The following is a 26,390-nucleotide window of genomic DNA, read 5'->3' on the forward strand; positions in this document are numbered from 1 at the left end:
AATCATTTTTTAACCTTATTAAAATATCTCTCATAAATAATATAATAAATAAATATGATGTAAATAATTGGAACGCAGGGAGACATTTTAGAAAGAATATTGGAGTATACTTATATTTATATAATTTGGAAATAATGTCATATTTTAATATACGAAGTACGAATTAGTATTCTTTATTCTTTTTGGTAGAAAAGAACGGAACTAAACTGGACTTAATGGAGTTTTTCTGAATTAAACTGAACTGAAACAAGAATTAATTTGTGAAAAAATGAGCTGAACTGAACTGAATTAAATTGAATAGGGTTGAAATGAACTTTAATGAATTAAGTCTAAAAGAAGGGGGCCTAAATACGAGTAGGAAATATGGCCTCACAGCCATTCAATAAAACAAGAAAAGATGGTATTATTAGCAATTTTTCCTTTTGAACCTCTAGTAAAATGCCATATGATAGCCTCCAAACAACAGTTCAAGGCTTGAAAAATCTTTAACATAACATTTTGGAGAAGAGATACATATGGAGTCTTGGTAAATTATGACATAAATAATGTGGATGTTACATGAAGTCTACCATGGCATACTTCTGCGTCCAGTTACGTGCCATCGACTCGTACCTCGCTCGGTCCGACTTGTACAAGTGAGCAAACTCCGGTACCAAGGGATCGTCTGGGTTCGGATCCGTTAGCAAGGAGCAGATGGACAGTAGAACCTGCCGACAAAATAGTTTTATTATTTTTTTCTACAAGAGGACTTTTAGACTTTCATTTAATCTAATTAATCCAAGTCAATCTTTGCTTTAGGCTGCGTTTGGCACGACACTTCAGGTAATTTATTTGACCAAAGTAGCTTATTTGACCAAAATTTTAGCTACCTGATTTTTTTGCAAGTGTTTGACAAGTAGCTTATTTAATCAAATAAAGTACCTGAAATGACTTATTTTCCATTTTTCGCCCTTTTATTCTACTCCCTCCATTTCTTTATATATGACGTTTTGTATTTACGAGGTAAGCATTTGACTTTACAGTTAGTCTTGCTATAGACGGGTATATCCGTCTATAGCTATAGACGGGTCAAATACAATGAAAGTTGTGACATTTTTGGCCCCACCACCCCACTTGTCTTTTGTTTTATTAGGAAAATAGTATTGTATTTGACCCGTCTTTCATTATAGACGGATAATGACCGTCTATAATGAGATTTTGTGTTGACTTTAATATTTACAAAAATATATTTGTTCAAAAAATATAAAAATAGTACCATTAAATTCCTTACCAAGAACACTTTCATATGAGTATACATATCATAATATTTAATCTTATATTTTAAGAGATATTGAAGAGAGAAGGGAGTATCTCGAAATGTGAGAAAGTCATAAATAAAAAACAGAGGGAGTATAATATTAAATAATTTTCATATCCTTTTACGTTATTTTACCAAAATCAACTACCTTTTCAGCTAGTTTGTCAAACACATTTTTATATAATCAGTTACCTTATCAGCTCCTAATTTTTAGCTACCTTATCAGTTACCTTTTCAGATTTCAATTAGCTTTTCACTTTTCAGCTACCTTTTCTGATAGTTTTGTCAAACAGAGCCTTAAAGAACGATTAAAATAGTCGATATCTATGTTCATGCCAATAGTTTACGTTTGCTTTTGGATTGTTTTAATCCTCGTTAATTTTCAAAATATCATGCTTAAAGTATTACTCCTTCCGTCCCGGTCATTTGTTGTCCTTTGGTTTTGGCACAAAGACCAAGGAAAGAGAAGATGGTCAATTACTAAATGACATGTGGATGAAATTGAGTGTGAATGACCAAATTGTTCATCAAATGCAATCCTAAAATAGAAAGGACAACAATTGACCGAGACACCCAAAAATGAAAAAGAAGAACAAATGACCGGGACAGAGGGAGTATATCTTATTTATCGATAATAAATGAGTATTTAACCAAATTAAAAAATCTCATATTCTATAATTTCCGAAGGTTATAAATGTAAGGTTTGATTCAGGCACGTGTATATTGTCAGAAAATAGGAAGGATGATGAATAGATGACCTTGGATATAGTGAGTGCAGGACTCCATTGCTCCTTGAGTATATCAAGGCAAATACTTCCATTGCTATTAATATTTGGATGGAAGACTTTAGTCTTGAAGGCCACCTGCATGATGCATGTGGGGTTCATCAATTCTGTCGTTAGTTTCGATATTCTATTCACGATAACAACATTACTCTAGTACCTCAACAGTCTCGGAGCACAAATTCTCATATGAGGCAGTCTCAGAACAATATTATGAAATTTACGTGAACAATATTAGATCGCGCAAATTTGAATTATAATGAGAAAATATGTAAACCTTAGGAGGCTTGAAGGGATAATCAGGAGGAAAATGGATGTTAACGAGGAAGACGCCACCAGCGTAAGGACTTTCGTTTGGACCATAAATGGTTGCTTGCCAATGGAACATATCTTCTGCTACTGGACCTGAAATGTATCATAATACAAAGCAATCAATGAGTTCAACACGTCTTAGCCGAGGCTGGAAAGTCACGCGCTTTGATACCATGTTAAATTCTACAACTCGGGTTTGGGAGCTTGGAAGCATCAATCTAAGAAAATTAGAGGAAAAGAAAGGATAGCATTAAATTCAGTATTACCGGCACTGCATGAACTCGGGGGGTCTCTTTCGAGTTCCTTGAGCTCTTTCAAGATTCTTCGAGACGCCATTGTTTCACAGACAACACTTGTGATACTTCAATTCAATGAGCTTCTAAGCTTGGCTAATACAAGACATATATACACTTTCAAGAGGAAAAAAAGTCAGCTGTTTAAAATAGGGATGCCTGGTGTTTTAGTGCTAAAGTGTATATGCATCTGTAAAAACTGCTGTGAGTGGGAATAGCACAGATTCCATAAAAATCAAAATTAAAATTAAAATTAAAACATGGAAAGAATCTAATCAACAAAAAAGATCTAATGATAGTGATTGTAGTTGGTGATTTCTCAATAATTACGCTTATATTAGTAAAACGGGTCATTCAGTCAGATCAGACACGAGTCCATCATTGAGGGTATTTTTGAGTTCAGGTTGGGTCATTTCGGCAATTGGTATCTTATTATCGTATAAGATGTTCAAGTGTCTCTTCGAGATCAACGAATTCCAGTTGGATCGGGTTAATTCAGGTTTTGAATCATAGTCGGACTATATTACATTCAGATACAACGGGTAAGATGATAACTCGATTCAGTATAATATAAGAAGCATAGACAAGTAAATTAAGAAGTCGAAAATGATGATATATTCTTAAAGTAGAGTATCAATTGGAGACCACCACAAAGGAGTAGAGTGCATCACCCATTTATCAAATGGGGGTCCATGACATGGTAGAGATGGCATTGCTATGCCAACCATTCTTTGTGTACGAATCTTGAATAGCTTTCAAGTCACTAGAATGAAAGCATAATATCTTCACACAAAATTACACAAATTATTGTAAGGTGTACCCATCTTATTAATTATTTCATCAATGGGGAATATACATTTAAGGACAAATTTATCATGCAACTTGCTAATAACACAACACTATTAGACCATCCCCAAGCAGTGGTCGCGCTAACTAGGTCGCGACCCGATTTTACTCTTAATCCTAATTTATTAACCTTGACCCATTTTCACCCTCCTAAAGGAAGGTCGCGACCTGCAGTCATCAACCCAATCATTATCCACTTTACAACATTCTCAATCATTGTTTTTTATTGTTTTATAATTGTTCAACCAATAAGAAATTGACACGTAGAAGGTCAATAAGACCCCTCTTTTGATCAACCTTGGTCACAAATTGACCAACCTTGGTCACAAATTGACCATTTCTTGTTTTTGGTCACAAATTAACCACCCTTGGCCACACATTAACACTCCTAATTACTTGATTAACCGTGACCAAGCAAGGTCACGACCAAGCAATTGACCTTGCTTGGGGATGGTCTTACAATTGGTCTCTTTCAAGACGAACATATCAGTTTTAAGATTGTTTTTTGGCTAGTTCCTATGCATTCTGCTTTTGTCCATCTATCCTATTTGATCCGTATTAAGTATAGAACGGATATATTTGTCTTGAACAAGAATTTGTCAGTCGAGTCTAAAATGATGTGGTTCAAGACTTGTCTATATGTCGTACAAACCTCGAAAGCTGGTGATTACGACTTGACCTTGAATCCTACATGACCAAGTTCGCTTCTCATGTCGTGCAAGAAAGAATGCCCTTACCTCCACCCTGCACGACATTAACATGGAAAAGGGGTAGGTGGTCTGAAGTCTAGTTTAAACTGACTTGTTCCGAGAGAGGAACTATATCTAAATTTTTAACAACCCATATATTACTCGACCAATAAATAACCGGCTTTACTCGTTAAGCCCTAAAAGAAGCGGCAGCTGGTTTCTTCGTTAATTAAAAAAGAAATCTGAGAAAGGAAGCGATAATTGTACATATAATGCAAGATAACGAAATGTTACAAATGTAAACCTCGCGAGCTTAGTTACAAATACTACTATTATATAGTCACACAAGCAGCAAATCTTACAATGAAACATAATTTTGGCAATAACAACTAACAAAGAAAATGATATACAGATAGCAATGGTCAGTATCCGAGCAATCTGCCACCGGATACTTGTCTGTCAGTCTCACCTAACAAACTACTGGCATGGTGGCATCTAAAGAAGATCGAAATAGACAAGAGAGTAGTTCCAAGGTAATGTAATACGTAGTAGCAAGAGATCGTACTTGTCTTTTCAATGATGTTTGTTACAGTATCGAACAACCTTTCTGCGACTTTCTCTTCTTTCTCTTCTTGTGTTTTGGTGGTTGGAGAACCACTTTGATAGCAGCGTCAAATACGGCCTTTATGTTCTAAACTCCGAAAGGAAGGTAAATACGGGAATCTCATTAATACACAGAAACAGAATCAATATATTGTTTAAATGGTTCAAGGATGAGCAATTTACCTGCTGTGTTTTCGCACTACACTCGATATATGCAACTGCTCCAGTCTGTTTCTTCAGCTCCTCTCCCTTCAAAATAAGAAACACATGTAAGTAGACCTCATAAAACGAACCCCACCTAAATGAGTCGATCCATCACCCATATAATATAACATGAGACCAGAATAGGATCACTCAAAAATGACCCAAATCCCAACTTGACGCAACCAAAACTGTACTTGGCCCAATTTGTTGGACCTGATATTGACCTGACCCTCAATGACCCGAGTCTAAATGGCTAATTAGAGATTATGCCTAAGTTTATCATCCTAAAATTGGTAAAAATCAAAGATGACCTTAAATTCCAAATGAATATGATTGACCCAACTGATAACCGGCCGCCTTAAAATGATCCCATTTTTTTCAAGGTCTAAATGGAAAAATTCTTCAATCAGATATTAAAAAGTAAAAAATAAAAAAAAATAAAAAAAATAATGGAGGTCTTAGTTAAAAAGAGACTGGCCAGGAGACTTGGCATTTGATCATGCAGCTCGTTTGTTTACCTGAGCTGTTGTGATAGGCACTGCACCAGGGTGATCCATAAAAAATTGTTTGTCGTCACGAAGATCTGCATAGAGCAAAGTACATACGAATCAAAGGATGAAACTCAAAAAAGGAAATTAAAGATGGGAGATATGAATCTCCTCATAAACTAGCCAGTAATATTTGGCCTACTCTTTCCACATAACTCATAAACTCTCTAGCTAGATGGCGTTATACTGAACATTCATGCAATAATTCCTTTACTGTCGCTTCACTTTCTTAACCGGTATGGCGGAGGTATCTACAACTTACTGAGTATCACATTTTTTATGAGAAACTGACTGAAACTGAAACTTTCGCTTAATCGAGCCCTGTCGCCCACCATAATCATCTACTTCTTTACGAACATTTAGACGGCTCATTTTCACAAAGCTACTTAATAATAAAAACAAACTCAAAACCCTTTGACCACGCCCTAAATCTCAAAAGTAAGGTGATCTGTTAAAGATCAGTCAGGAAAAGCAAAGGCGATTTATTTAATGGCTGTGTTGCTTATGGAATACTATATTCAAGATCTCAAGACATAGCAACAACAGGACAACAGTCAAAAAACATAAAAGTATAACACAGTGCACAACTGCACATGCATATCGAGTTACAAACCCTTCACAGATGGATAATCTTACCAAGTTTTGTTCCAACAAGAATAATTGGCACATTAGGAGCGTAATGCCTCAATTCAGGAATCCACTGCAAAATGCATTAACGTGATAACATCAGAAAAATATGACACTGAGATTATTTCGTGCTATCTGTGAGATATAACTAGACATTTTAACTGCCAGACATCTTACTTTCTTGAAAACATTTTCATAACTGGCTTTGCTAATAAGTGAAAATGCAAGAATAAAGACATCAGCCCCACGATAGCTTAACGGCCTCAGTCTGTTGTAATCTTCCTGACCTGTTTCATAAAACAGATTATAAAATCAGGATAAATTGACAAGATGTCACCAAAAATGTACGGAGAGAGAGAGCAGATGTTAGCTGCTTAGTTGGTAAGGTCATTTGAAGGTGGTATCATGTCCATGGTTAGAAAATCATTTGCATTGGTATTGCCCTTGTCACCCCCCCCCCCCCCCCCCCCCAAGAATTAAATATAGGAGAGAGCAATTTGAAACCTACCGGCAGTGTCCCATAACCCTAGATTAACAGTGCTTCCGTCCACTACCACATTGGCACTGAAATTGTCAAAAACTGTTGGCACATAATCCTGTTCAAATGAGGGAGGCACACAATGTCACAACTCATAGCCAGTAAAAGTCTTTTGAAAAGTAGTGTGTGAAGGTGCCACGTTACGACATTATTTCAGAATCAACTTAATATTCAGAAACATTCTCCGAATTAGATAAGCAATTAAAAAATTAACACATAAAGAAAGGATACATAAAGTTTCAAATACATAGCCCTAGTGTAATCTGCAAATTCTCCACTATAGTGTTTGAAATCAAATTGTTAACTTAGGACAGAGAGATGGACCACAAATAGTATAATAAGAAAAAGTTGTGTAGAGCTAAAAAGATCTCTCATATAATATAGAGGAACAAAATGAAAGGATAAAAAATCCTGACTATCCAAAGTTCATGCACATCGATGGTTGAATCCCTTTACATGGGAATGGGGATAAAAAAAATCGAACTCAAATTTGTTGTAGTTAAGTGGTATAACTTTTTCGCCATTTTGTTCTTGCAACAAGAGACTTAAAATGCACAAACCTCTAGGCTCTAAGGCAACAATACACCACACTCAAAAAACCTTCAACAATTCTTTCAAAAAAAAAAAAAACCTTCAACAATAGATCACCTCACAAGTTATTGTAAATCCTTAGCTCCCCAAAACGGTGCACCTTGCACTACCAACAAACAACTAACAATTTACTTGTTTGATCAAATGAATCTAAATGACTCAATCTATTCAATTCAATTACCCAAGGAATGTGATCCTTGTAAACGTAAAAAGACCAACTAGATTGATGATTGACTATCATAATTGATATTCAATAATCAGATTCAATCTCTGAAACTACAAAGGGCCTTTTGGAGTCATTTCAGGGTTTAAATGTTGAACCTCCAATTTGTTTCAAAGAGGCGGTTTTGACAAATTAAGTAAAACCAAACCACCTAGCAGAGTAGCAGCTATATATTGTTAAGCTAATTGAGCTTAATATACTTTCGACACAAAAAACTAATGTAAGACAGTCTTCCATGACCAGCCCATTAACCCTATCACTAAATGAAAGAAGGACTACATCCGTATTTGGGTTGGTCTCACACTCTCACATATACACACTGATCCACATGATACAATCACATTCTTATGACTCAAGTCTCAACCATAGCCAGGATTCCCACAAATCCTCGACAATGTACGGTTTAACAACGAGATCACAGCACCCCGACTAAAAAGGACAGTCAATCAGAATCAACTACCAAAAGAGCAGATAATACTAGCCCATTATCCCCAAATCAGTATTCCATACCAACTGAAACCCTAATTTCAGCTTATTTTCCTACAAATCATGTAAACAGCGAGCTCAATCACAAATCACACTAACCCCATTAAAACAAATCAAACATCAAATCAACAACATAACCAAAACCTAAAAATTGAAACTTTACAACATTTACTAAATTGTGTTTTAACACTACAATTACATCAAAATTAAAACAAGAACAACTCAAACAAAAAATACCCAGATCACAAAACTCAAAATCAAAGGAACCCACTTCATCAAAATTTAACCTTGATAAAAATAAAATTCTTAAAAAAAATATATATACAATGAGGTTTAACACTACAATTACATCAAATTGCAATATGAACAACTCAAACAAAAAAAATACCCAGATCACAAAATACAAATACAAAATAACCCATTACATCGAAATTTAACCTTGATGAATTTAAAAATTAAAAATTAAAATTTTAATTAAAAAAACATACAGTGGGGAAAGTGTTGCTAGTGTAAGAGATGAGCATGCAAGTTTTTCCAACAGCTCCATCACCAACAGTTACACACTTTATGAACCTTGATGCGCTCATTTCTCAAACTAAAACGACGTCGTACAATACACTACAATGGTGGTTGTAACTTGTAACTACTTGTTTTAGTTAATTAGCTTGGCTTTAAATGTATTAATTAATTAATGTAATAAACACATTTTTAGTGAAATTAAAGAAATAATAAGTTTGAATGAAGTTGAAGAATACACATTTTGTGGTAAGGGAATAGAGAGAGAAAATGGATTAGGGATTTGGGAATTGGAAATTTGAAGATTTGAGTGAAGTCTTGAAGAGGAAGACCAAATATTGACACTTTTTTCTTTTTTCTTTTCCATTTTTGGAATTTTTCTTTTTTCTTTTTGTATACTTTTGTGACTTTGTTTATGGTGGTGAAATATTGGGCTAAAAAGGAAAAATGAAAACCACCCAAAAAAAAAAAGGTGGATTACATTTGTGTTGAAAATTATACTACTAATTTAAAAATTTGTAAATTTGAATTTACAAGTACTTAGATTAACTGATAATGATTATTCTAATTTAATTAAAAATTTCGGATTGTGATAATATGTAAGACGGGAGGGGTAGGTCATCCAAGATAAGTGTGGAAGAGAACTGAAGATGGCCGAGGCCAAAGCGATTTTAGCAGAAATGAAGGAGGCGAGACAAGCTGGTTGTACAAGAGAACTCATTGAGAGCGACGGTAAAGAAGTCATCACAGATTTGTTGCACCGCAAATAAGGGGGGAGAGATATTTACCTTGTCTATGATGAAATATTTGATTTAGTTTCTGAGTTCGAGTCGATCAAATTTAATTTTGTTACTTGTTAGTAGGAGATGTAATAGGATAATTTATGAGTTAGCTCATATAAGGCCTTGGTCGCATGGAAGACGTGTATGGTCTGATGTGTTTCCACCAAGTATTGTTGCTTTTGTTGATTTCAATTTAGTAATGTAGTTAGCCTTTTGGGTTTCTATCAGAAAAACCCAAAAAAAAAAAAAAAAATAGATTTGACCTTAGTTTTACCATTTTTGTGATTATAATATACCAATCCTCATTAAACTTGATGATAGACCAAAAAAATTGAAAAGCCCTTTGAACATCTATCTAATAAAAAGAGTATAATTAGTTTTTTTAAAGTAAAATAGTTTAGTACCAGTAATTTTTAATTTAGCACAAATTTTATGAGAGCATTATTATAAAAATTTATTGTAAGACCATTTTAGTGCATACAAGATGTCACCCTTTTTATGTTTTGCTTATCTTTTTTTTTTTTTTTAAATATTTACAACACCTTTTTAAGTAATAATTCCGCAGTTCTACATACCTATTTTATAATATTAATACATGTTTTATCGTATATTGCTATATTTTATACGGAGTACCTCATCTACTATATATTATTGTACCTATTTTATGATTTTTAGTTACCTTGCTCTTAAATAGTCTAATAATAATTTATTGTGAAACCGTGCTTAAGAAAACTTACTCTCTATTCAGGTAAAAGTCATGACTTTTAGAAAAAAAAAGCATCAAAATTGATGAAATATGTAATACATAAATCAAACAAAATAAGGAGTATAATTTTTGGAGTAATTTTTATCTCCGCTAAAAATATCAAATGTAATTGTTCACTAGTGGCTACAAAACTTGGACATGCTTTTGAACAATTTTTCACCAAGTGACTACTAAATTTGGACATGTTTTTTATGGACAACAAAACTTCACAAAAAAAAGGGTAAATTTGGCATTCATTCATAGATAGGTAGAAAAGAAGAAGATTCATAGTTGCCTAAACTTGGGACATACTAAAGAAGTAAGCATGTCTCCTCCAAAGTCTCTCAACCCATGGAATTTGTGTTTTTTTTGCCTTGACAATTGATTGTGCAACAATTTTTAATGGTCGAAAATTTACTCTTAAATCTATTTTTAGGGTGTTTAAGAAATATTTAACATATTTAAAGTTCTTAGATCACTAAACACGTTTATTATATATCCATTCATTAGTAAGATAAATTACACACATAAATAGGAGAAAAAGGATGAGATATTAGTTTGAGAAATTATAAATCAGAGAAAACCAAATACTCGAAACTAACCTCATAAAATATACGTGAATTTTCGATTTTTCCCTTTTTTGGATTTGTTAATTGTACTAAAACAATTATGGGAGAAGGTATAAACTTTACGTTGATCGTAACTCTTTTACTATTGTTTTTCAACGTACATTGTAAAGGAGACAACGATGATGTAGAGGAGAAACCAGGTCAAGCAATTGGTGTCACGTATGATGGTCGATCCCTATTGATTGATGGCAAGAGAGAACTTCTCTACTCCGGCTCCGTCCATTACCCTCGTATGCCTGTCTCGGTAAGATTCAAAACTTTCAATTCGATGGTAAAACCTAATCAAATAAATGTTCAGTATCGACAAGAATGACTTGTATTATTGCATAGTAATTGGACCTCATTCTTTTTCCTTTTTTTTTTTGGGAATGTAGATGTGGGACGATGTACTTCAAAAATGTAGAGACGGTGGTTTGAACTTGATCCAAACTTACGTCTTTTGGAACGTTCATGAACCCATTAAAGGCCAGGTGAGAACTACTAATTATTTGTACAACAAAAAAAAATATTACTACTATACTACTTAGTTTAGTAGATTGTCTTTTAGTGAATTTTTACAAATAAACCATTCTTTTATTATTTTTGCAGTTCAATTTCACTGGAAATAATGATCTGGTAAAATTTCTAAAGTTAGTTGCTGAAAAAGAAATGTGGGTGACCCTTCGAATCGGACCCTTCATTCAAGCAGAATGGAACCATGGGTAATTTGATCACCACAATCTTGTTTTGTAATTTTTTTCCAAATGTAAAATAAGTCACAGAAATGTATTTAATATAGACGAGTTTTAAACTCAGATCATCCTTGGGTTATTTACCAACACCACAAAAAAGATATTTTACTATTAATCATAAATTTGATTTCTTGGAAATAAGATAAATCTTGTATAATTACAGAGGACTTCCATACTGGCTAAGAGAGGAGCCTAACATCACTTTCAGAACAGATAATCCTGCTTACAAGGTGATAAAATCTATCGAATAAGCTAAAATAATAACTCGATTTCGACTGCTTAAAAATTGTGCAATGTAAAACTTGAATGCAGATGCAAATGGAGAGATGGGTTACCATGGTTGTAAATATGATGAAGGATAACAAGCTTTATGCTACACAAGGAGGTCCTATCATTTTGTCTCAGGTGAAAATATTTCCTGCAAAATAGACATCACAAATGAACAAACAACATGTTAATATGATTTTTCTTTCTATTCTTAGATTGAGAACGAGTACGATCATGTAAGGGAGGCCTTCGATGAAGGTGCAGAAAGATACATCAAATGGGCCGCAAACATGGCCATCGGCCTTAAAACCGGTGTTCCATGGCTCATGTGCAAGCAAAAGGATGCCCCTGGCGAAGTGGTAAGGAAAACTGAGATTTAAACCTTCAAATGAAAATACAAACTCCTCGACCACTTGATATATAATCTGTCTTGTTCTTCGGTGAGGTAGATCAATGCTTGCAACGGAAGGCACTGCGGAGACACATTCGAAGGACCAAATGCACCAACCAAGCCACGTCTATGGACTGAGAATTGGACTGCTCAGTAAGCATCTAACTCCTTTATTGTACTTTCTTTAACCCGAACCTCAAGTTAACCTTGTTGGGTTCAAATTACAGGTATAGAGTGTTCGGAGATGCTCCATCTCAAAGAGCAGCAGAGGATATTGCCTTCTCAGTTGCGCGCTGGTTTTCAAAGAATGGAAGCCATGTCAACTATTATATGGTAAGCTCAATCAAAAAATTATATGTAATGCTAAATTATAAAATCGAAACAAGGGTAATCAAATCAACTAACCATATATTCTTGGTGGCATTACCACAGTACTTTGGTGGTACAAACTTTGGAAGAACAGCTGCCTCCTTTGTAACGACTCGTTACTATGACGAAGCCCCAATTGATGAATTTGGTAAGCCACTTTCTCCCTAGTTCACATATCATAGTCTCACTACCAAAGTTGGCTGGTGTGAGTGGTAAGGGCTCTCATCTCTTAAACAAGTGGTCAGGGGTTCGATTCCTGACTCTTGCGAATGAAAAAACCAAACTTGGGAGGGGTCAACCCATTAAATTGCCTTCAGTACCCCGAAGGAGATTGCCCCAACTGTCGGTAGGGGATACTCCTGGTCAACACCAAAAAAAAAAAACATATCATAGTCTCACTACATTAGGAATTTTTTTTTTAAGATATCTAACTGGTATAATTGAACAACTCTAAGGCTTGATAAGAGATCCAAAATGGGGACATTTGAAGGATTTGCACCGTGCCCTTAAGCTAACCAAGAAGGCAATTATCGCGGGTAATTATGGTGTTCAGAAATTCAATGAAGATTTGGAGGTAAGGAAGGAGACTAAAAAAGCTAATTCATGGGATATGATTTAGAGTTAATTGAATGTCTATTTAGCTAAATAGCATAATTGCAGGCAACCTATTATGAAAAGGGAGAACTTTGTGCTGGTTTCCTATGGAACAACCACACTCATCTCGAACAAACCGTTAAATTCAAAGGCAACGAACATGTGGTTCCACCTAAGTCGATCAGCATTCTCCCTGACTGCAAGACTGTTGTCTACAACACTGAATATGTGAGTGAAATTCAATAAAATTATGTGTTCCTGATCTTTTGAAAATATATATACTAATGTTTGTTCATTGGATTCATCAAACAGATTGTATCTCAACATAGCGCAAGGGAATTTGTTAGGGCTGAGAACGCAAACAACGGTCTAAAATGGGAGAAAACCACAGAAATCATACCAATGAAAGGTTTCTTTACAAGGGAACCTAGAGAACAGTTTAGCACTGTGAAAGACTCCTCTGATTATCTGTGGTACAAAACCAGGTAAACCCTGATAATAAATAGATGACTTTTCTGTTGATTTCATTTCGAGTATTTGTTTGAAATGTAATAGACTGAAATTTATCTTTTCTTTTTTGGCTTTCAGTATAGAATTGGACAATCTTGACTTGCCTTTCAAAAAATCCCTCCAACCAGTCCTTCAAGTCCTCAGTCTAGGCCATGTCTTACTCGCTTTTGTCAACGGAGAGTATATAGGTAACTACTTAGCTTGTTTGTAGAAATAGCAAAATTATGGCATGTGAGTAATATTTTTCAAGGCACTTAGTTACGGTTCCTTGTTTCAATTAAGGAACCGCACATGGAGTAAAGAGAGAATATACCTTTCCATACCAAGCAGCCATTAGACTCAAGGAAGGTGTAAACAACATCTCGATTCTGAGCTGCACAGTTGGAATGCCGGTAAGAAACAACAGCATCATTTTCCCAGTACTTGACTAACCTGAACAAAGATAAACAAACTATTCATATCGTCACAAATTCTAACAAGTTATAGATACTAATTGTCATATTGTGCACGCCATCATTCATATACAGGACAGTGGAAGCTACATGGAACATAGATTCACTGGTATCAGGACAGTGGAGCTCCTAGGTCTGGGGACAGGAAACCTTGATCTAACGTTGAACGGCTGGCATCACACGGTAAAACTGAATCACTAGGGTTGAAAATTAGTGATTAATTTATGCATCCCAACTGACATCATAAAAAATTATGCAGATTGGTTTAGAAGGAGAGAGGCTCAAGTATTTCACTGAAGAAGGATCAAAGAAAGCCAAATGGACTCCTGCTAAAGGAGCTGGAAAAGCTCTTACTTGGTACAAGGTAATACACTTCAGCTCTGTCGATGGAATCCGATAATGACTCATGAGTGTTATCTATCTTCAACTCTCATCCTGAATTACCTACCATGACAGTTTTTATTGGTGAATACGGAGCCATATGGCAGTTTTAAAGCTGACAGATTTTGAAATCAGTCATGAGTACCACTGTACCAATACTCATGACTTTACCAGCTAATTTATTTGACATGCACGGTGCACGTACCATGGAAGAAGGCCATTATCTAAGATTAACCACTTTTACAGGCCTACTTTGATGCACCAGAAGGAGATGATCCGCTAACTATTAGGATGGAAAACATGACAAAAGGTATCGTCTGGGTCAATGGTGAAAGCATAGGACGTTACTGGTCATCCTACCTCACAATACTGAAAAGGCCATCACAAAATGAGTAAGTAAAAAAAACATATTCAGTCATGTAAAGCAATATGTTTAACATTTGTTGAGCAACATACTAAGAGAAAAGGTTGCAGGTACCACCTACCAAGATCGTTTCTCAAGCCTAAAGACAACTTCATAGTGATTCTGGATGAGGCAGGAGGAGACATCGATACAGTTCAGATCGAGACAGTGAACAGGGACAGTATATGTAGCTACATCTCAGAGGTCATGCCAGCCGACGTGTGGGCATGGAAGAGGGACGACAAGCAAATTATACCTCTGGGCAATGAAACACCAAAGCCTAAGGCGCAACTCAAGTGTCCTAAGGACAAAGTTGTGACCAAGGTTGAGTTTGCTGGCTTTGGCAATCCTTATGGTGTTTGTGGGTATTACATTGCAGGAAACTGCACTGCCTCTAACAGCCAACAGATTGTTGAGCAGGTAAACAAACGCATTCCACACATGTCCTGTTATTAACCAGTTTTCGACATACAGTTTGAATTATATTAAAGTCCTTGTTTAAGTATGACCATGTTTCTTTCGAGCAGAACTGCATGGGAAAAGACAAATGCGAAATACCAATAGACAGGAACCTGTTTGACAAGAATGCTTGCCCTGAATTAAAAACCAAGACCTTAGCCGTCCAACTACGATGTGGCCGCAAAGGCTAGACAGCCTCTTTTTTATGTTTATTTCGATTCTAGGTTTTTTTTTTTTGTTAAAGGAAAATAAAGGGAGGTAGTTATTTCATGTTTTCTAATCAGTTTTAGAGTGGGGTACTCCTTCAATGTGAGGTTCCCAGAAATAGAAAAATAGCAAGCACTAGTACAAGTAAGAAAGCTGGGAAAAAAGAATGTAAAATGTTTACTATGTCATTTGTAATTCTTTTGCATCTTATAATTATAATGTTATAATAAAAAAGCCAAAATTTCACATATTATTTTATGCAAGAAAGTAAATTACAAACTAGAAGTTTTATTAAGTGTTCTCTACTAAACTGTGGATTCCTATAAAATAATCATCCTTGGACAAGCCAACCTACAACTCAAATAAGTTTTTCCGTCGACAATTGAATATTTTGATCTAGTTCGATTCATGATCGCATCTTAAAATTAAAACATTTTCCCGTGGGCTGATGCCCCCCGGTCCAGGCATTGATCTATATCACTTCAGAAGAAAGGATATAGTAATAGTAGAAATATCAATTATGATAACAAATTTTCAGTAGGTCCAATAAGGTCAAAGTACACCATCTTAGTTAAACAGACGCATTAATAATTTTGGAATTTTGAGAATAATATTTGAAGGGACGGTCTTGGATTTTGAAAATTCCGAACTGCAATCAAAATGAACTGATAATAGCATACAGTTATGAGAGAAAATGAGAAATGTAAAACAACTGAAATGCTTAGAAATATATTTTAGACTAGATAAGTCCTTGCAATTTGTAAACTACTGTTAATTTGACTCCACTTTGACAGCGTGTCGCATGTCCATCGTTTCGACACCTTGACACGATAGACATCCCGACATTTAATTTTAGACCAAAAACATGAAAAGCTTTCGTATAACATTATTGTCTGACACTCCGCCTCTATGTTACATCTGAGTATCCGACATTTGTAGCCAATGTTGTCAGGATCGGGATTTTACTTTGGATCGATGGGGAGGGTAGGATCGAATCGTTAGAATCGGATCGTAGGATCGCAAGATTCTACAAACTCACTAAATATAATTTTTTTATTTGGTAAAAACATATAATTGAAACTTAAAACACTTATTTATTAATATTTATTCATAAAATATTGGTAAGTAATGATTTTTGTGTCATTGTATGAACATGTTTCTACAACTTAAACGAAATTTGAATTTACGGTGTCATTATATAAAAAAATATATTAATTTTTTTTATTATGTAATCGGATCGTAGGATCGTATTATGATCCCATCTCTAGAAATTTTCAAATTAACAGGATCGTAACATTCTACAACTATGATGGAATCGTAGGATCCAGGATCGGTCAAACATTTTTGGATCGTAAAATCGTAGAATCGTTGAATCGAATCGCGATTCTGACAACAATGCTTGTAGCCTAGCTGAAGTAACTTAGTTCCAGATGCTTATAAAATGATTTCCAAGTAGAATTCTTGGAGCCTTATTTAGAATGAAAGTAACTTACACATTGGTTTCTATGAAGTTATCAAATCCTTCTTTTAAGTTATTATTCTAAAACATTTGCTCTAGGATAAGAGTAATGTTTGATCTTTAGACGACGACAACAACAACATTACCCTAGTGTCTCAATGGCTCCCACAAATTGTAGGGTAAGGGGGGGTCGGATGATCGCAGCCTTACCCTTGTGTTAGCAACACAAATAGGCTGTTTCCGAATGACCCAAGATGAAAATTGCGTCGAGAACTGCATTGAAGGACCGCTACTTCATAAAAGAAAGAAGAGCACTCACTTTAGTGAGCCATTTTGATTTATTCCATTATAATCCATAACCAAAGAGTAATGAGTCTTTGGCTCCATTGGAAATATGGAAATAATGTTTGATCTTTAGACAAGTCTAATTATGTTTCTCCTCATACAACAATGAGAGTCCGCTGCCCTCTTGCATGCATTTTCTCTCTTAGCAAAGGAAAATAAGATAATGTCACCTTCTGTATTCCCTTCATTCCAAAGTATATGCAGCTTACGCCTTTTAGTAAGCCTTAGACTTTTAATTTAACAAAATACTACAGCTCTTTTTAAAAATTCCGATTTTTTTTTAAAATGTAACGAAAATGCTCATTGTAAGGTATACATTTGACAATACTTAATTTATATATTTTGAGGGATATTGAAGAGATAAATGAGGTCCTCAAAATGTGAAAATGACTTAAATTCTAAAGTAGAGGGAGTATCGATTACTCCCAGATTTATCAGATCACAAAAGACTAGCATGTCAGAGGGGTATCAAAATGGAAGAATATGCTGCCATATTACCAGTGAAAATTATCCAACTTACAAGCTACAGAGTTTTACAGCTAGTAATTAATTGACAACACCTAATCACATACGAGTATCGTGATTAAAAAATATTGAGTTATGATCTACTCCGACTCTTCTGATTCCTCCACGTACCCGTGTCCGACACTCGGATACTTTTAAACGAGTCTGAGCAACATAAGTTATGATAACCTTCATATCTCAGGCAGGAATAGCCTACAATATAATGGCATTACATACTTTACAGTTAGTGCCTTTTTGTTCTCCATTCTTAAAAATAGAAAGAATATGAGAGAAAAGATGGAATAAAAATAGACTTAAAATAGATCACAAATTAACAATACAACAAATCAACCACAAATATAGCAAGAGAAAAACAGACGGATAAAAATAGCATTGAGACTGATGATAATCCATCAAATATGGAAAATTAACTTTTAGGCAAACACAAGTAACCACCATACATTTGTTTGTTATTTTACCTTAATCTAATCGTAGTTTGTGTATATATATTCAACATTGTAACCTTCTAATCATGTCTTTTGTCCCACTCTTAACATCATTGGCGATCCTCTTCCTTCAGAGGAAGGGTGATCGCTCACGAAAACTTCAAACCCCAAACATATTTTCCTCATTTTCCTCCCTTTTGTTGTCAAGGTTTCTTCTTCTGTGCTAGACTTAATTTAGCAGGTAGACTAAAATAATTAATCATGTCAAGGTATGGTAAGTGCATGCTTACCTTGGCCCTGGTGCTTTTCCTCACTGCGCATGCTGAAGAGAAGAATGGCAAACAACTTGGCGTGACCTATGATTCTCGGTCCTTGTTGATTAATGGCCGAAGAGAGTTCCTCTATTCCGGATCTGTCCATTACCCGCGTCTCCCTATGGAGGTATAGAATGTCAACTTCAAAAAATTGAACTCACAAGCATTTTGCATAAAAATATCATTTCTTTACATAATATAATTTTTTTAACATAAATTTATTGTTGCTAGATGTGGGGGGATATCCTAGACAAATGCAAAGAGGGAGGCTTGAATGTGATCCAGACTTATGTTTTTTGGGGCCTTCATGAGCCTGTTAAGGGCCAGGTAACCTATACCCTCCTATAAATACTAGCACATACAGCTAAATTGTTTCGATAATTATAGAAAAACTAATCAAACTTGTGAATATTCTCCCAGTATAACTTCACAGGCAGATATGATGTTGTGAAATTCTTCAAGATGATTGCTGAGAGAGGCATGTGGGCGACCATCAGGGTTGGACCTTTCGTCCAGGCAGAATGGAACAATGGGTACAGACTACAGATAATAACTTTCATACAGTTTCGGAATAATAGAAAATACTATAAATGGAAATGAGCCTAAACTAGCTGCAAAAATGTTCAAACTTAATACACCTATAAATCTATGGAGAAACGTAGCAGGTAACAAGGGAAAAAAAAAAAAAAGAGTTGTAACTAAAAAAGACCTATAAACACAAAGATCAGCACACGACCATAGGAAAATCATGGATCTCATAAGTCCGCTGTTATCCTCCCATTATATGCAATTTCTCATCTTTCTCGTTTTACCTCTTGAACCTCATCAATATGATTGTGTGACAGAGGATATCCATTCTGGCTAAGAAAGGAGCCCAACATTATATACAGAACAGATAATGAAGTATTCAAGGTGATCATAGTAACAATCTTGATTACTAATTCTGTCTTATGTTCGATTAATTCCAAGTACTCTTCAAATTTGTAAACGGAATTTATGTGCAGGCACATACTAAGAGATGGGTCACCACGGTGATCAGCTTGATGAAGGAAAACAAGCTATTTGCCTCACAGGGCGGGCCTATCATTTTGTCTCAGGTTTAATCATTCTGTCAGAGAATAAGCAATGGATATATATATAGATGAAGCACACTGTCTTAGAAAGTTTATATTATTTTCCTCCTTTCTATTTTCAGATCGAGAATGAGTATGATCACGTAAGAGGAGCCTTCAGAGATGGCGCAGCAGAGAGGTACATCAAATGGGCAGGAAACATGGCCGTTGCCCAGGAAACTGGTGTGCCATGGATCATGTGCAAGCAAAAGGATGCACCAGGACCAGTGGTAACCATCTATTCGAATAAAGATATTATTCATAAACAGCAAAGCTACAGAGTTAACCAAGTGGTGTTAGTCCAGTGGGCAGTGGTAGCTGGGTTAAACCTTGAATCTTGCAGAAATGCAGGAGTTGAGAGGTCCCGGGTTCGACTACCAGCTGGGGCGATGATCACTTGGCCACTGCAGCCCCCGAAGGGGGTGGCTTACATGGTCCATGTGGTGGTGCGGGAATGCATGGGCCCGGGGAGATTCAACCCCCTCGTCATATAAAAAAAAAAAAAAAAAAAAAAAAAAGCTACAGAGTTGAAACTTGAAAGCAAAATCTAGCAGACCTTAACATATGTCCTTTTCCTGATAGATTAATGCTTGCAATGGTAGACATTGTGGAGAAACATTCGACGGTCCTAATGCACCTAACAAGCCATCACTATGGACAGAGAACTGGACTACTCAGTAAGGATTACCTTCGGTTCTCAATCTTATAGCTAAAGTACCTCTTGCTCCTGAGATGTATAAGTTTCCCACTAAATATTTTTCAATTACAGGTTCAAAAGTTTCGGAGAGATAGCTTCTCAAAGGTCAGCTGAGGACACTGCCTACGGAGTGGCTCGTTGGTTCTCAAAGAATGGAAGTCATACTAACTACTACATGGTATTCTACCAACCATTTCGAATCCCACAAAATTTTATTTCCCTATTGTTCACATCCAAGATTTTTCATACATTCATTCAGAATGACACTTGCTCAGATATTTATGAAAGCTCCATATCAAAACTAATCAAGGGATTTTGGAAAAAATACCTTTTGGTGGAAAATCTAACTAATCATATCCATCCGACAACTCTTTGTGCTGCAGTACTATGGTGGTACAAACTTTGCAAGAACTGCTTCCGACTTTGCCACCACTGGATACTATGATGAAGCTCCAATTGATCACTTTGGTACAGCCTTCTGTACTCTTCAATAATATCAGTGAAGCATGCATCAAATAGATGTTAATTGATCTAAATGTCTTGACTTGGTACGTATACCTTATCCTCAGGGTTGTTAAGAGAGCCCAAATTCGGACACTTGAAGGATCTCCACCGTGCTTTGACACTCAGCAAGAAAGCAATGCTAGCGGGGAGGTACAAAATTGAGGTGTTTGGCCCAGAATTTGAGGTAAGCTATAAGAAAGAGAACACATGGTCATAAGACTCGTAACAATATAAGAAACTCTGATATGACACCATCTGACCATAAGAATAGTCATGATATAGATGGGATGTTTCCGGTGTTACTACAGTAAATTATTTTGAAAAAACAAACATTTTATCCTGAAACCTCACTGTTCTACCTTGAAAACTTACCTTTTATCACATAACCCTATAGGTCTGACCGTAACCTTATAAAAAAAAGTCCAAATTTGTGTAATGGTACTAAGATGAATTATCTGGACTGCTGATACATTCTGCTATTATCATCAGGCACGCTTCTACGAGAAGGATAATCTTTGTGCAGCCTTCATATGGAACAACCGTTCTCATGTGACGCTTAAGGCTAATTTTAAAGGGAAAGAGCACGCCATCCCTCCCAAGTCTATCAGTATTTTGCCTGACTGCAAGACTGTTGTCTACAACACTAACTATGTGAGCGTCGACTGAGCATAGCAGACAAAGCAAATAGTAAAAGAAAATTATTTAACCATGTGAGTTTTGACAAATAATCATTATTTTCCTCGACAGATGCTAAGTCAACATAACGCAAGAGAATTTGTAAGGTCCGAAAAGGCTAACAAGGGTCTAAACTGGGTGAAGACCTCTGAGTCTCTACCAACTAAGGGGCATGTATTCACAAGAAGCCCACTGGAACAATTCACCACCACGGAGGACACAACCGACTATCTATGGTACAGTACCAGGTAAAAATTCAAGATTATTAAAATAGGAGCAAATACTACTATTCCATATCAATTATTCAAACATATAATAACATTATTGATTAATATCTTAATCAATTGGTTATGTACTAACAATCCATTTTCCATTTTCCAGCATAGATCTAGACAATGTTGATTTGCCATTCAAAAAATCCACTAAACCAGTCTTGCAGCTTCGCTGTCTAGGAGATGCCTTGCTCGCCTTTGTAAATGGAGAATTCGTAGGTATGAGTGTATGACCAACAGATTTTCCCATAAAATATGGTGTTTTCCGTAAGGTTAATTTGAGTCAACAAACGTTTATTTGCTTGCCATTTCTAACTCCTGCTCCTTCCCCTCATGCAGGAACGGGGCATGGATACCATAGATCACCCACATTTCCTTTCCAAGCACCCGTAAAGCTGAAGGAAGGTGTAAATAACATAACAATTTTGACTACCACAGTTGGAATGCCGGTAAGAGCAAACTAGATGCAGAATTTTTTCAATTCGCCTTTTCAAGTCATAATTTCAATCTGAGTACACCGACTGTGCAAAGAACTGAAACAAAAGCCTCAAAGAAAATCGTCATTAAGCATACTCTCTATATTATAGGATAGCGGAAGCTATATGGAAAAAAGAATGGCAGGGCTCAGGTTTTTGGAGCTCCAAGGATTGGGAAGTGGAGACCTAGACCTGTCTTACAATGGATGGCATCATAAGGTAAATGATGACTTTTTCATCTCACTTAATGCTGAAACTTTTTTTTTTTCATTCGGAAAGCTAAAAGAAGATAAAAATGGCTTCAATTTTCAGGTTGGGTTGGAAGGCGAGAAGCTCAAGTACTTCACCGAGGAAGGAGCAAACAAAGCTAAATGGACCTCTGCGAAGGCATCTGGGAAGCCTCTTACCTGGTACAAGGTATTGCTGCTATGATATTCACTAGTACGACAAACACGGTGGGGTCTTTCTGCAGTGTGGTGGTCTGTGTTCTAGAGTTTCATACTCCTTGTCTTTCGCTTACTAATGCTAAGCGAACTTCTTTACAACAACATTACCCCAGACTCCTGCCTTCGGCAGGGTAGTGGAAACTGAACATGCCCAGCCTTACGCTTGTGCTTTTAGCACAGGGAGGTTTTCCCAAATGATCCATGATGAAAATTGTCTCTCTTAAACTAGATATCAACAAAAAAAACAAGGTGGCGACTTTGTAGCATATACTTAAAAAATCACTCTAATCAAGCTCTATTGCACAGATGCATCAACATGCATGCCTATTACTTACAGATATCTGATGTGTCATAATCAATGTTGTATCCCAAAGGTTGATAACACTAACGACTGAGCTAAAAAATTTGCAGACATATTTTGACGAACCAGAAGGACAAGATCCAGTGGCTATCAGGGTGGCTAACATGACGAAAGGAATGATTTGGATCAACGGAGAAAGTATAGGACGTTATTGGTCTACCTTCCTTACACTTAGGCAAACACCTTCTCAAAGCGAGTATGGAACGCTCACTGATAAATAATGGTGGTCAATCAAGCAATAATATTACTCAATACCAAATTTAATACAAATATAAATGTTGCAAAATGTTGTAGGTACCACATACCAAGATCATACCTTAAGCCTAAAGACAACTTCTTGGTGATCTTTGATGAGGCTGGAGGGAACATTGACACAGTCCAAATCGAGACAGTGAACCGGGACACCATATGCGGCATTGTAGGCGAAGACATGCCAGCTAGCGTCTACTCATGGAAGAGGGATGACAGGGATATCCTTTCTGTAGTGGACGACACACAGCCTAAGGTATCACTTAAGTGTCCTAAGGACAAAGTCATCTCTCATGTTGACTTTGCAAGCTTTGGCAATCCTTACGGTGTTTGTGGCTACTTCCTTCTTGGCAACTGCACCTCTCCCATCAGCCAAAAGATCGTTGAGGAGGTAATTAAATGTTCATCCTACTTTTCTGATTATGCTGAAATTCTGTCAATTTCATTAAAGAAAATTCATGAGCCACAATCCGCTAACAACAATATTACCCACATTACCCCGGTGAATAAGGGGTGGTTTGATGTATGCAACCTTAAACTTAAGTTTTTAACACAGGGAACCTGTTTGTTTTCAAATGACCAATTATTAAAATTGCAGCGAGAATTGCATCAAATGACTACCACTACACAAAAATAAAACACATCCTATTTATTTAGCCATTTTGCTTTATTCGTATGATACAGAACCAAAGAATAGTCGGTCTTTAGTTCTATATAATGCAATTCTTGATGATACTCTGGTAATAAATCATCTCTTTTTTTTCCCTTTCAACAATGAGCAGCACTGCTTGGGAAAAGACAGTTGCAGGGTCCCAGTTAGCAGGAATCTATTTGACAAGGACCAGAAGCTCTGCCCAGAATTACCAAAAACTTTGGCTGTGCAAGTAAGATGCACCAAAAAGCACTAGAAAGGCATTTTTGTATTGTATTTTTCGCTCGGAAAAAAAATAAAGTTTGGCAACATGAAAGAGAGATTAAGCCATACAAGGGGTTTGAAATTTCTTAGGGAGCAAATGCAATTTAAGGGTGAACATGCAAAAGATAAACCAATTGTAAAAACATTAGAAATTGCTCTAGTTTCTCTTATATTAAGTTCCATTTTTAATCTTATGTTTGTTTCCCTATAACAATGGCGGCTTTTCGACATTTTTGTGATACTCCACTTTGAAGAAATACCACATTTTGAGAATTACAATAATTGATCTTTTATCACTGCTTTCTCAATCCACTCAATTCTTCAACCATATATATCTATAACTCATCACAAACTACGGAATAAGACCGTCTTACGACCCTTTGATTGGTTAAACACTCATTTATTACTATCAATAATTGCGGTATTTTACCTACAAAAGACCGTCTACATTGTACAACAATCTTACACAATAATTACTAATAAACCATATTCATATTCATTAAACATAATCAAACATCACAAATTAGCATTGAACTTCTCAAAATTTAAATGGTTACAGTACAGTATCCTAAGACAAAATATTGAAAATTTCAGCATGAAACTTGCATCAATTTTGAGCTTTAATTATGATTTTTTTTTAAATTTGAAGCTGCTAAATTGCAATTAAATTAATCAAAGATGAAGAACAGAAGGGATTTCTTGCCTGTAAAAGCGAGAAATTGTAGTGACATTTCATCAAACAGATGGTGGACATGGTCTCCCCACTAGCTTGGTGTCTTGCCACGGACTTCTTTGTGTTGGTTTAACTATTAAGTAGCCGGGATACCGTCTCACATAATAATTACTCCCTTCATTTATCTAATTTCATCCCATTTCCTCTTTTTGGCAATTTATTTCTTTTCTTCCCATTTCTCTTCTTTCCTTATTTGTCATTGCTTTTTCATTCTTTAATTCCTCTTTCATTAATTTTTCATTATTTTTGTTACTTTTTCATTTTTTAATAATCTCTTTTTTTAATTGTTGTGCAAAAAGAAATGGGATGAAATTAGATAAATGGAGGGAGTATTATTGAGACCGTCTAACATGAGAATTGGAGTTGGGGTGGGGTTACGAAAAATTTGTCCTACTTTGAAAATTGATTTGACCGGATGGGTCAGTATAGGTCAAATGATTTCTGTTTAGTCTGATCTCGTCTTAGACAAGACAATTTAAGTTTAGAGACGCTAACTTGGTTAATAACTAAGAAGTTAGGATTATCAGTTGGTTTTTTGATAAACAACGTTTAACTTGAGCTCATAACCTTCTTTTATTTACACCTATTTTTATCGAATGAGCAGTTAAAACGATATTAAACAAGAGATGATGAATAACTTAACACAAACTAGTGTAACACCCGTGAAAATTCACGTGTTATTTTAAATTAAATATATTTATTAAATTTGTAAAACTAAAGTGGCACGGTGTAACTAATTATTACATATGTATACTTAATTGTATGTATATATAGTTTTGACGCCCCACTCGATTGTTCTGCAGTAAATTAGCAATGACCTGTGTTCACTAAAAGTTCAATAACACGAGACTCGGAAATTCTTTTAGGTTGATTCTCTTTGGAAATGACATCTAACTTCAGTAGTTTTAATTTGACATTTTATGAGTCTTAGAGTAAGATTATTGGTTGGTAGTCTTGACTCTTGAGACAAGACTTTGGCAAGTCTTAACACAAAACTCACTCAAGACTACCAATAATCTACCATAGTCTTGACAAAGTCTTAAGTTGAATCTTAGAAATCCAAGACTCAACTTAAGACTCTTGTAGAGTCTTTACCTCACGAAATTATCTAATGAGTGGCTCACGTGTTATTTTATTTTTTGTCCTTTTTTTTAAACCCTACATTTTTCTCAAATGAAGTGAAAAATGTAAAGTCTAAGGTGAGTTTAACTAATAATGTATCTGATATGAGTGAACAATAAAGAATTAATAAAAGTTAGTAAAAAACTTATGTGCTCGACTTTTAAGAATAAGAAGTCTGTCGTTGTCACTGTCTAGTTGGTCTATGCTTGTCCACTTTATTTGGCATGTCACATGATCCAAAGATGATGCAAATGTCATGAAGCCTCGAGAAGAGGAAGGTGCTT

The 26,390-nt window shown here is 35.7% G+C and overlaps 4 protein-coding genes and 1 long non-coding RNA gene across 5 annotated transcripts; 2 read left to right on the forward strand and 3 right to left on the reverse strand.

Annotated features, from left to right (window-relative positions):
* Positions 1 to 383: 383 nt before the first annotated feature.
* On the reverse strand, positions 384 to 2,874 carry LOC141648293 (ubiquitin-conjugating enzyme E2 8-like). Its single transcript, XM_074456838.1, has 4 exons — positions 2,658 to 2,874; positions 2,357 to 2,484; positions 2,056 to 2,160; positions 384 to 707 (listed from the first exon to the last, which is right to left on the reverse strand). Exons 1-4 carry the CDS (start codon positions 2,725 to 2,727, stop codon positions 555 to 557), a joined length of 456 nt encoding a protein of 151 aa, XP_074312939.1. The 5' UTR covers positions 2,728 to 2,874; the 3' UTR covers positions 384 to 554.
* A 1,588-nt stretch (positions 2,875 to 4,462) lies between these two features.
* LOC141648292 (rac-like GTP-binding protein ARAC3) lies at positions 4,463 to 8,920 on the reverse strand. Its single transcript, XM_074456837.1, has 7 exons — positions 8,528 to 8,920; positions 6,710 to 6,797; positions 6,379 to 6,488; positions 6,211 to 6,274; positions 5,545 to 5,609; positions 5,006 to 5,071; positions 4,463 to 4,910 (listed from the first exon to the last, which is right to left on the reverse strand). The coding sequence occupies exons 1-7, from the start codon at positions 8,624 to 8,626 to the stop codon at positions 4,806 to 4,808; spliced, it is 597 nt and encodes a 198-aa protein (XP_074312938.1). The 5' UTR covers positions 8,627 to 8,920; the 3' UTR covers positions 4,463 to 4,805.
* Positions 8,921 to 10,665: 1,745 nt separating this feature from the next.
* Positions 10,666 to 15,716, forward strand: LOC141648295 (beta-galactosidase 14-like). Its single transcript, XM_074456840.1, has 19 exons — positions 10,666 to 10,955; positions 11,086 to 11,181; positions 11,300 to 11,412; positions 11,606 to 11,672; positions 11,755 to 11,847; positions 11,925 to 12,068; positions 12,159 to 12,253; positions 12,328 to 12,433; positions 12,533 to 12,617; positions 12,925 to 13,043; positions 13,130 to 13,291; positions 13,376 to 13,548; positions 13,652 to 13,761; positions 13,856 to 13,965; positions 14,101 to 14,208; positions 14,285 to 14,389; positions 14,653 to 14,798; positions 14,881 to 15,229; positions 15,337 to 15,716. Exons 1-19 carry the CDS (start codon positions 10,752 to 10,754, stop codon positions 15,457 to 15,459), a joined length of 2,508 nt encoding a protein of 835 aa, XP_074312941.1. The 5' UTR covers positions 10,666 to 10,751; the 3' UTR covers positions 15,460 to 15,716.
* Positions 15,717 to 17,750: 2,034 nt separating this feature from the next.
* On the reverse strand, positions 17,751 to 25,043 carry LOC141648297 (uncharacterized). Its single transcript, XR_012545985.1, has 6 exons — positions 24,955 to 25,043; positions 23,403 to 23,768; positions 20,911 to 21,045; positions 20,681 to 20,830; positions 18,520 to 18,662; positions 17,751 to 17,996 (listed from the first exon to the last, which is right to left on the reverse strand). It is a non-coding gene; the product is annotated as an uncharacterized LOC141648297 (long non-coding RNA).
* Positions 18,318 to 24,533, forward strand: LOC141648296 (beta-galactosidase 13-like). The gene is made up of 19 exons (XM_074456841.1): positions 18,318 to 18,670; positions 18,775 to 18,870; positions 18,964 to 19,076; positions 19,389 to 19,455; positions 19,548 to 19,640; positions 19,739 to 19,885; positions 20,238 to 20,332; positions 20,425 to 20,530; positions 20,736 to 20,820; positions 20,922 to 21,040; positions 21,346 to 21,507; positions 21,604 to 21,779; positions 21,913 to 22,022; positions 22,143 to 22,252; positions 22,391 to 22,498; positions 22,592 to 22,696; positions 23,137 to 23,282; positions 23,381 to 23,726; positions 24,118 to 24,533. Exons 1-19 carry the CDS (start codon positions 18,491 to 18,493, stop codon positions 24,241 to 24,243), a joined length of 2,490 nt encoding a protein of 829 aa, XP_074312942.1. The 5' UTR covers positions 18,318 to 18,490; the 3' UTR covers positions 24,244 to 24,533.
* Positions 25,044 to 26,390: the final 1,347 nt, after the last annotated feature.

The sequence above is a fragment of the Silene latifolia genome, chromosome 3, assembly GCF_048544455.1.
Source record: "Silene latifolia isolate original U9 population chromosome 3, ASM4854445v1, whole genome shotgun sequence".
In the NCBI taxonomy this organism is placed as follows: domain Eukaryota; kingdom Viridiplantae; phylum Streptophyta; class Magnoliopsida; order Caryophyllales; family Caryophyllaceae; genus Silene; species Silene latifolia.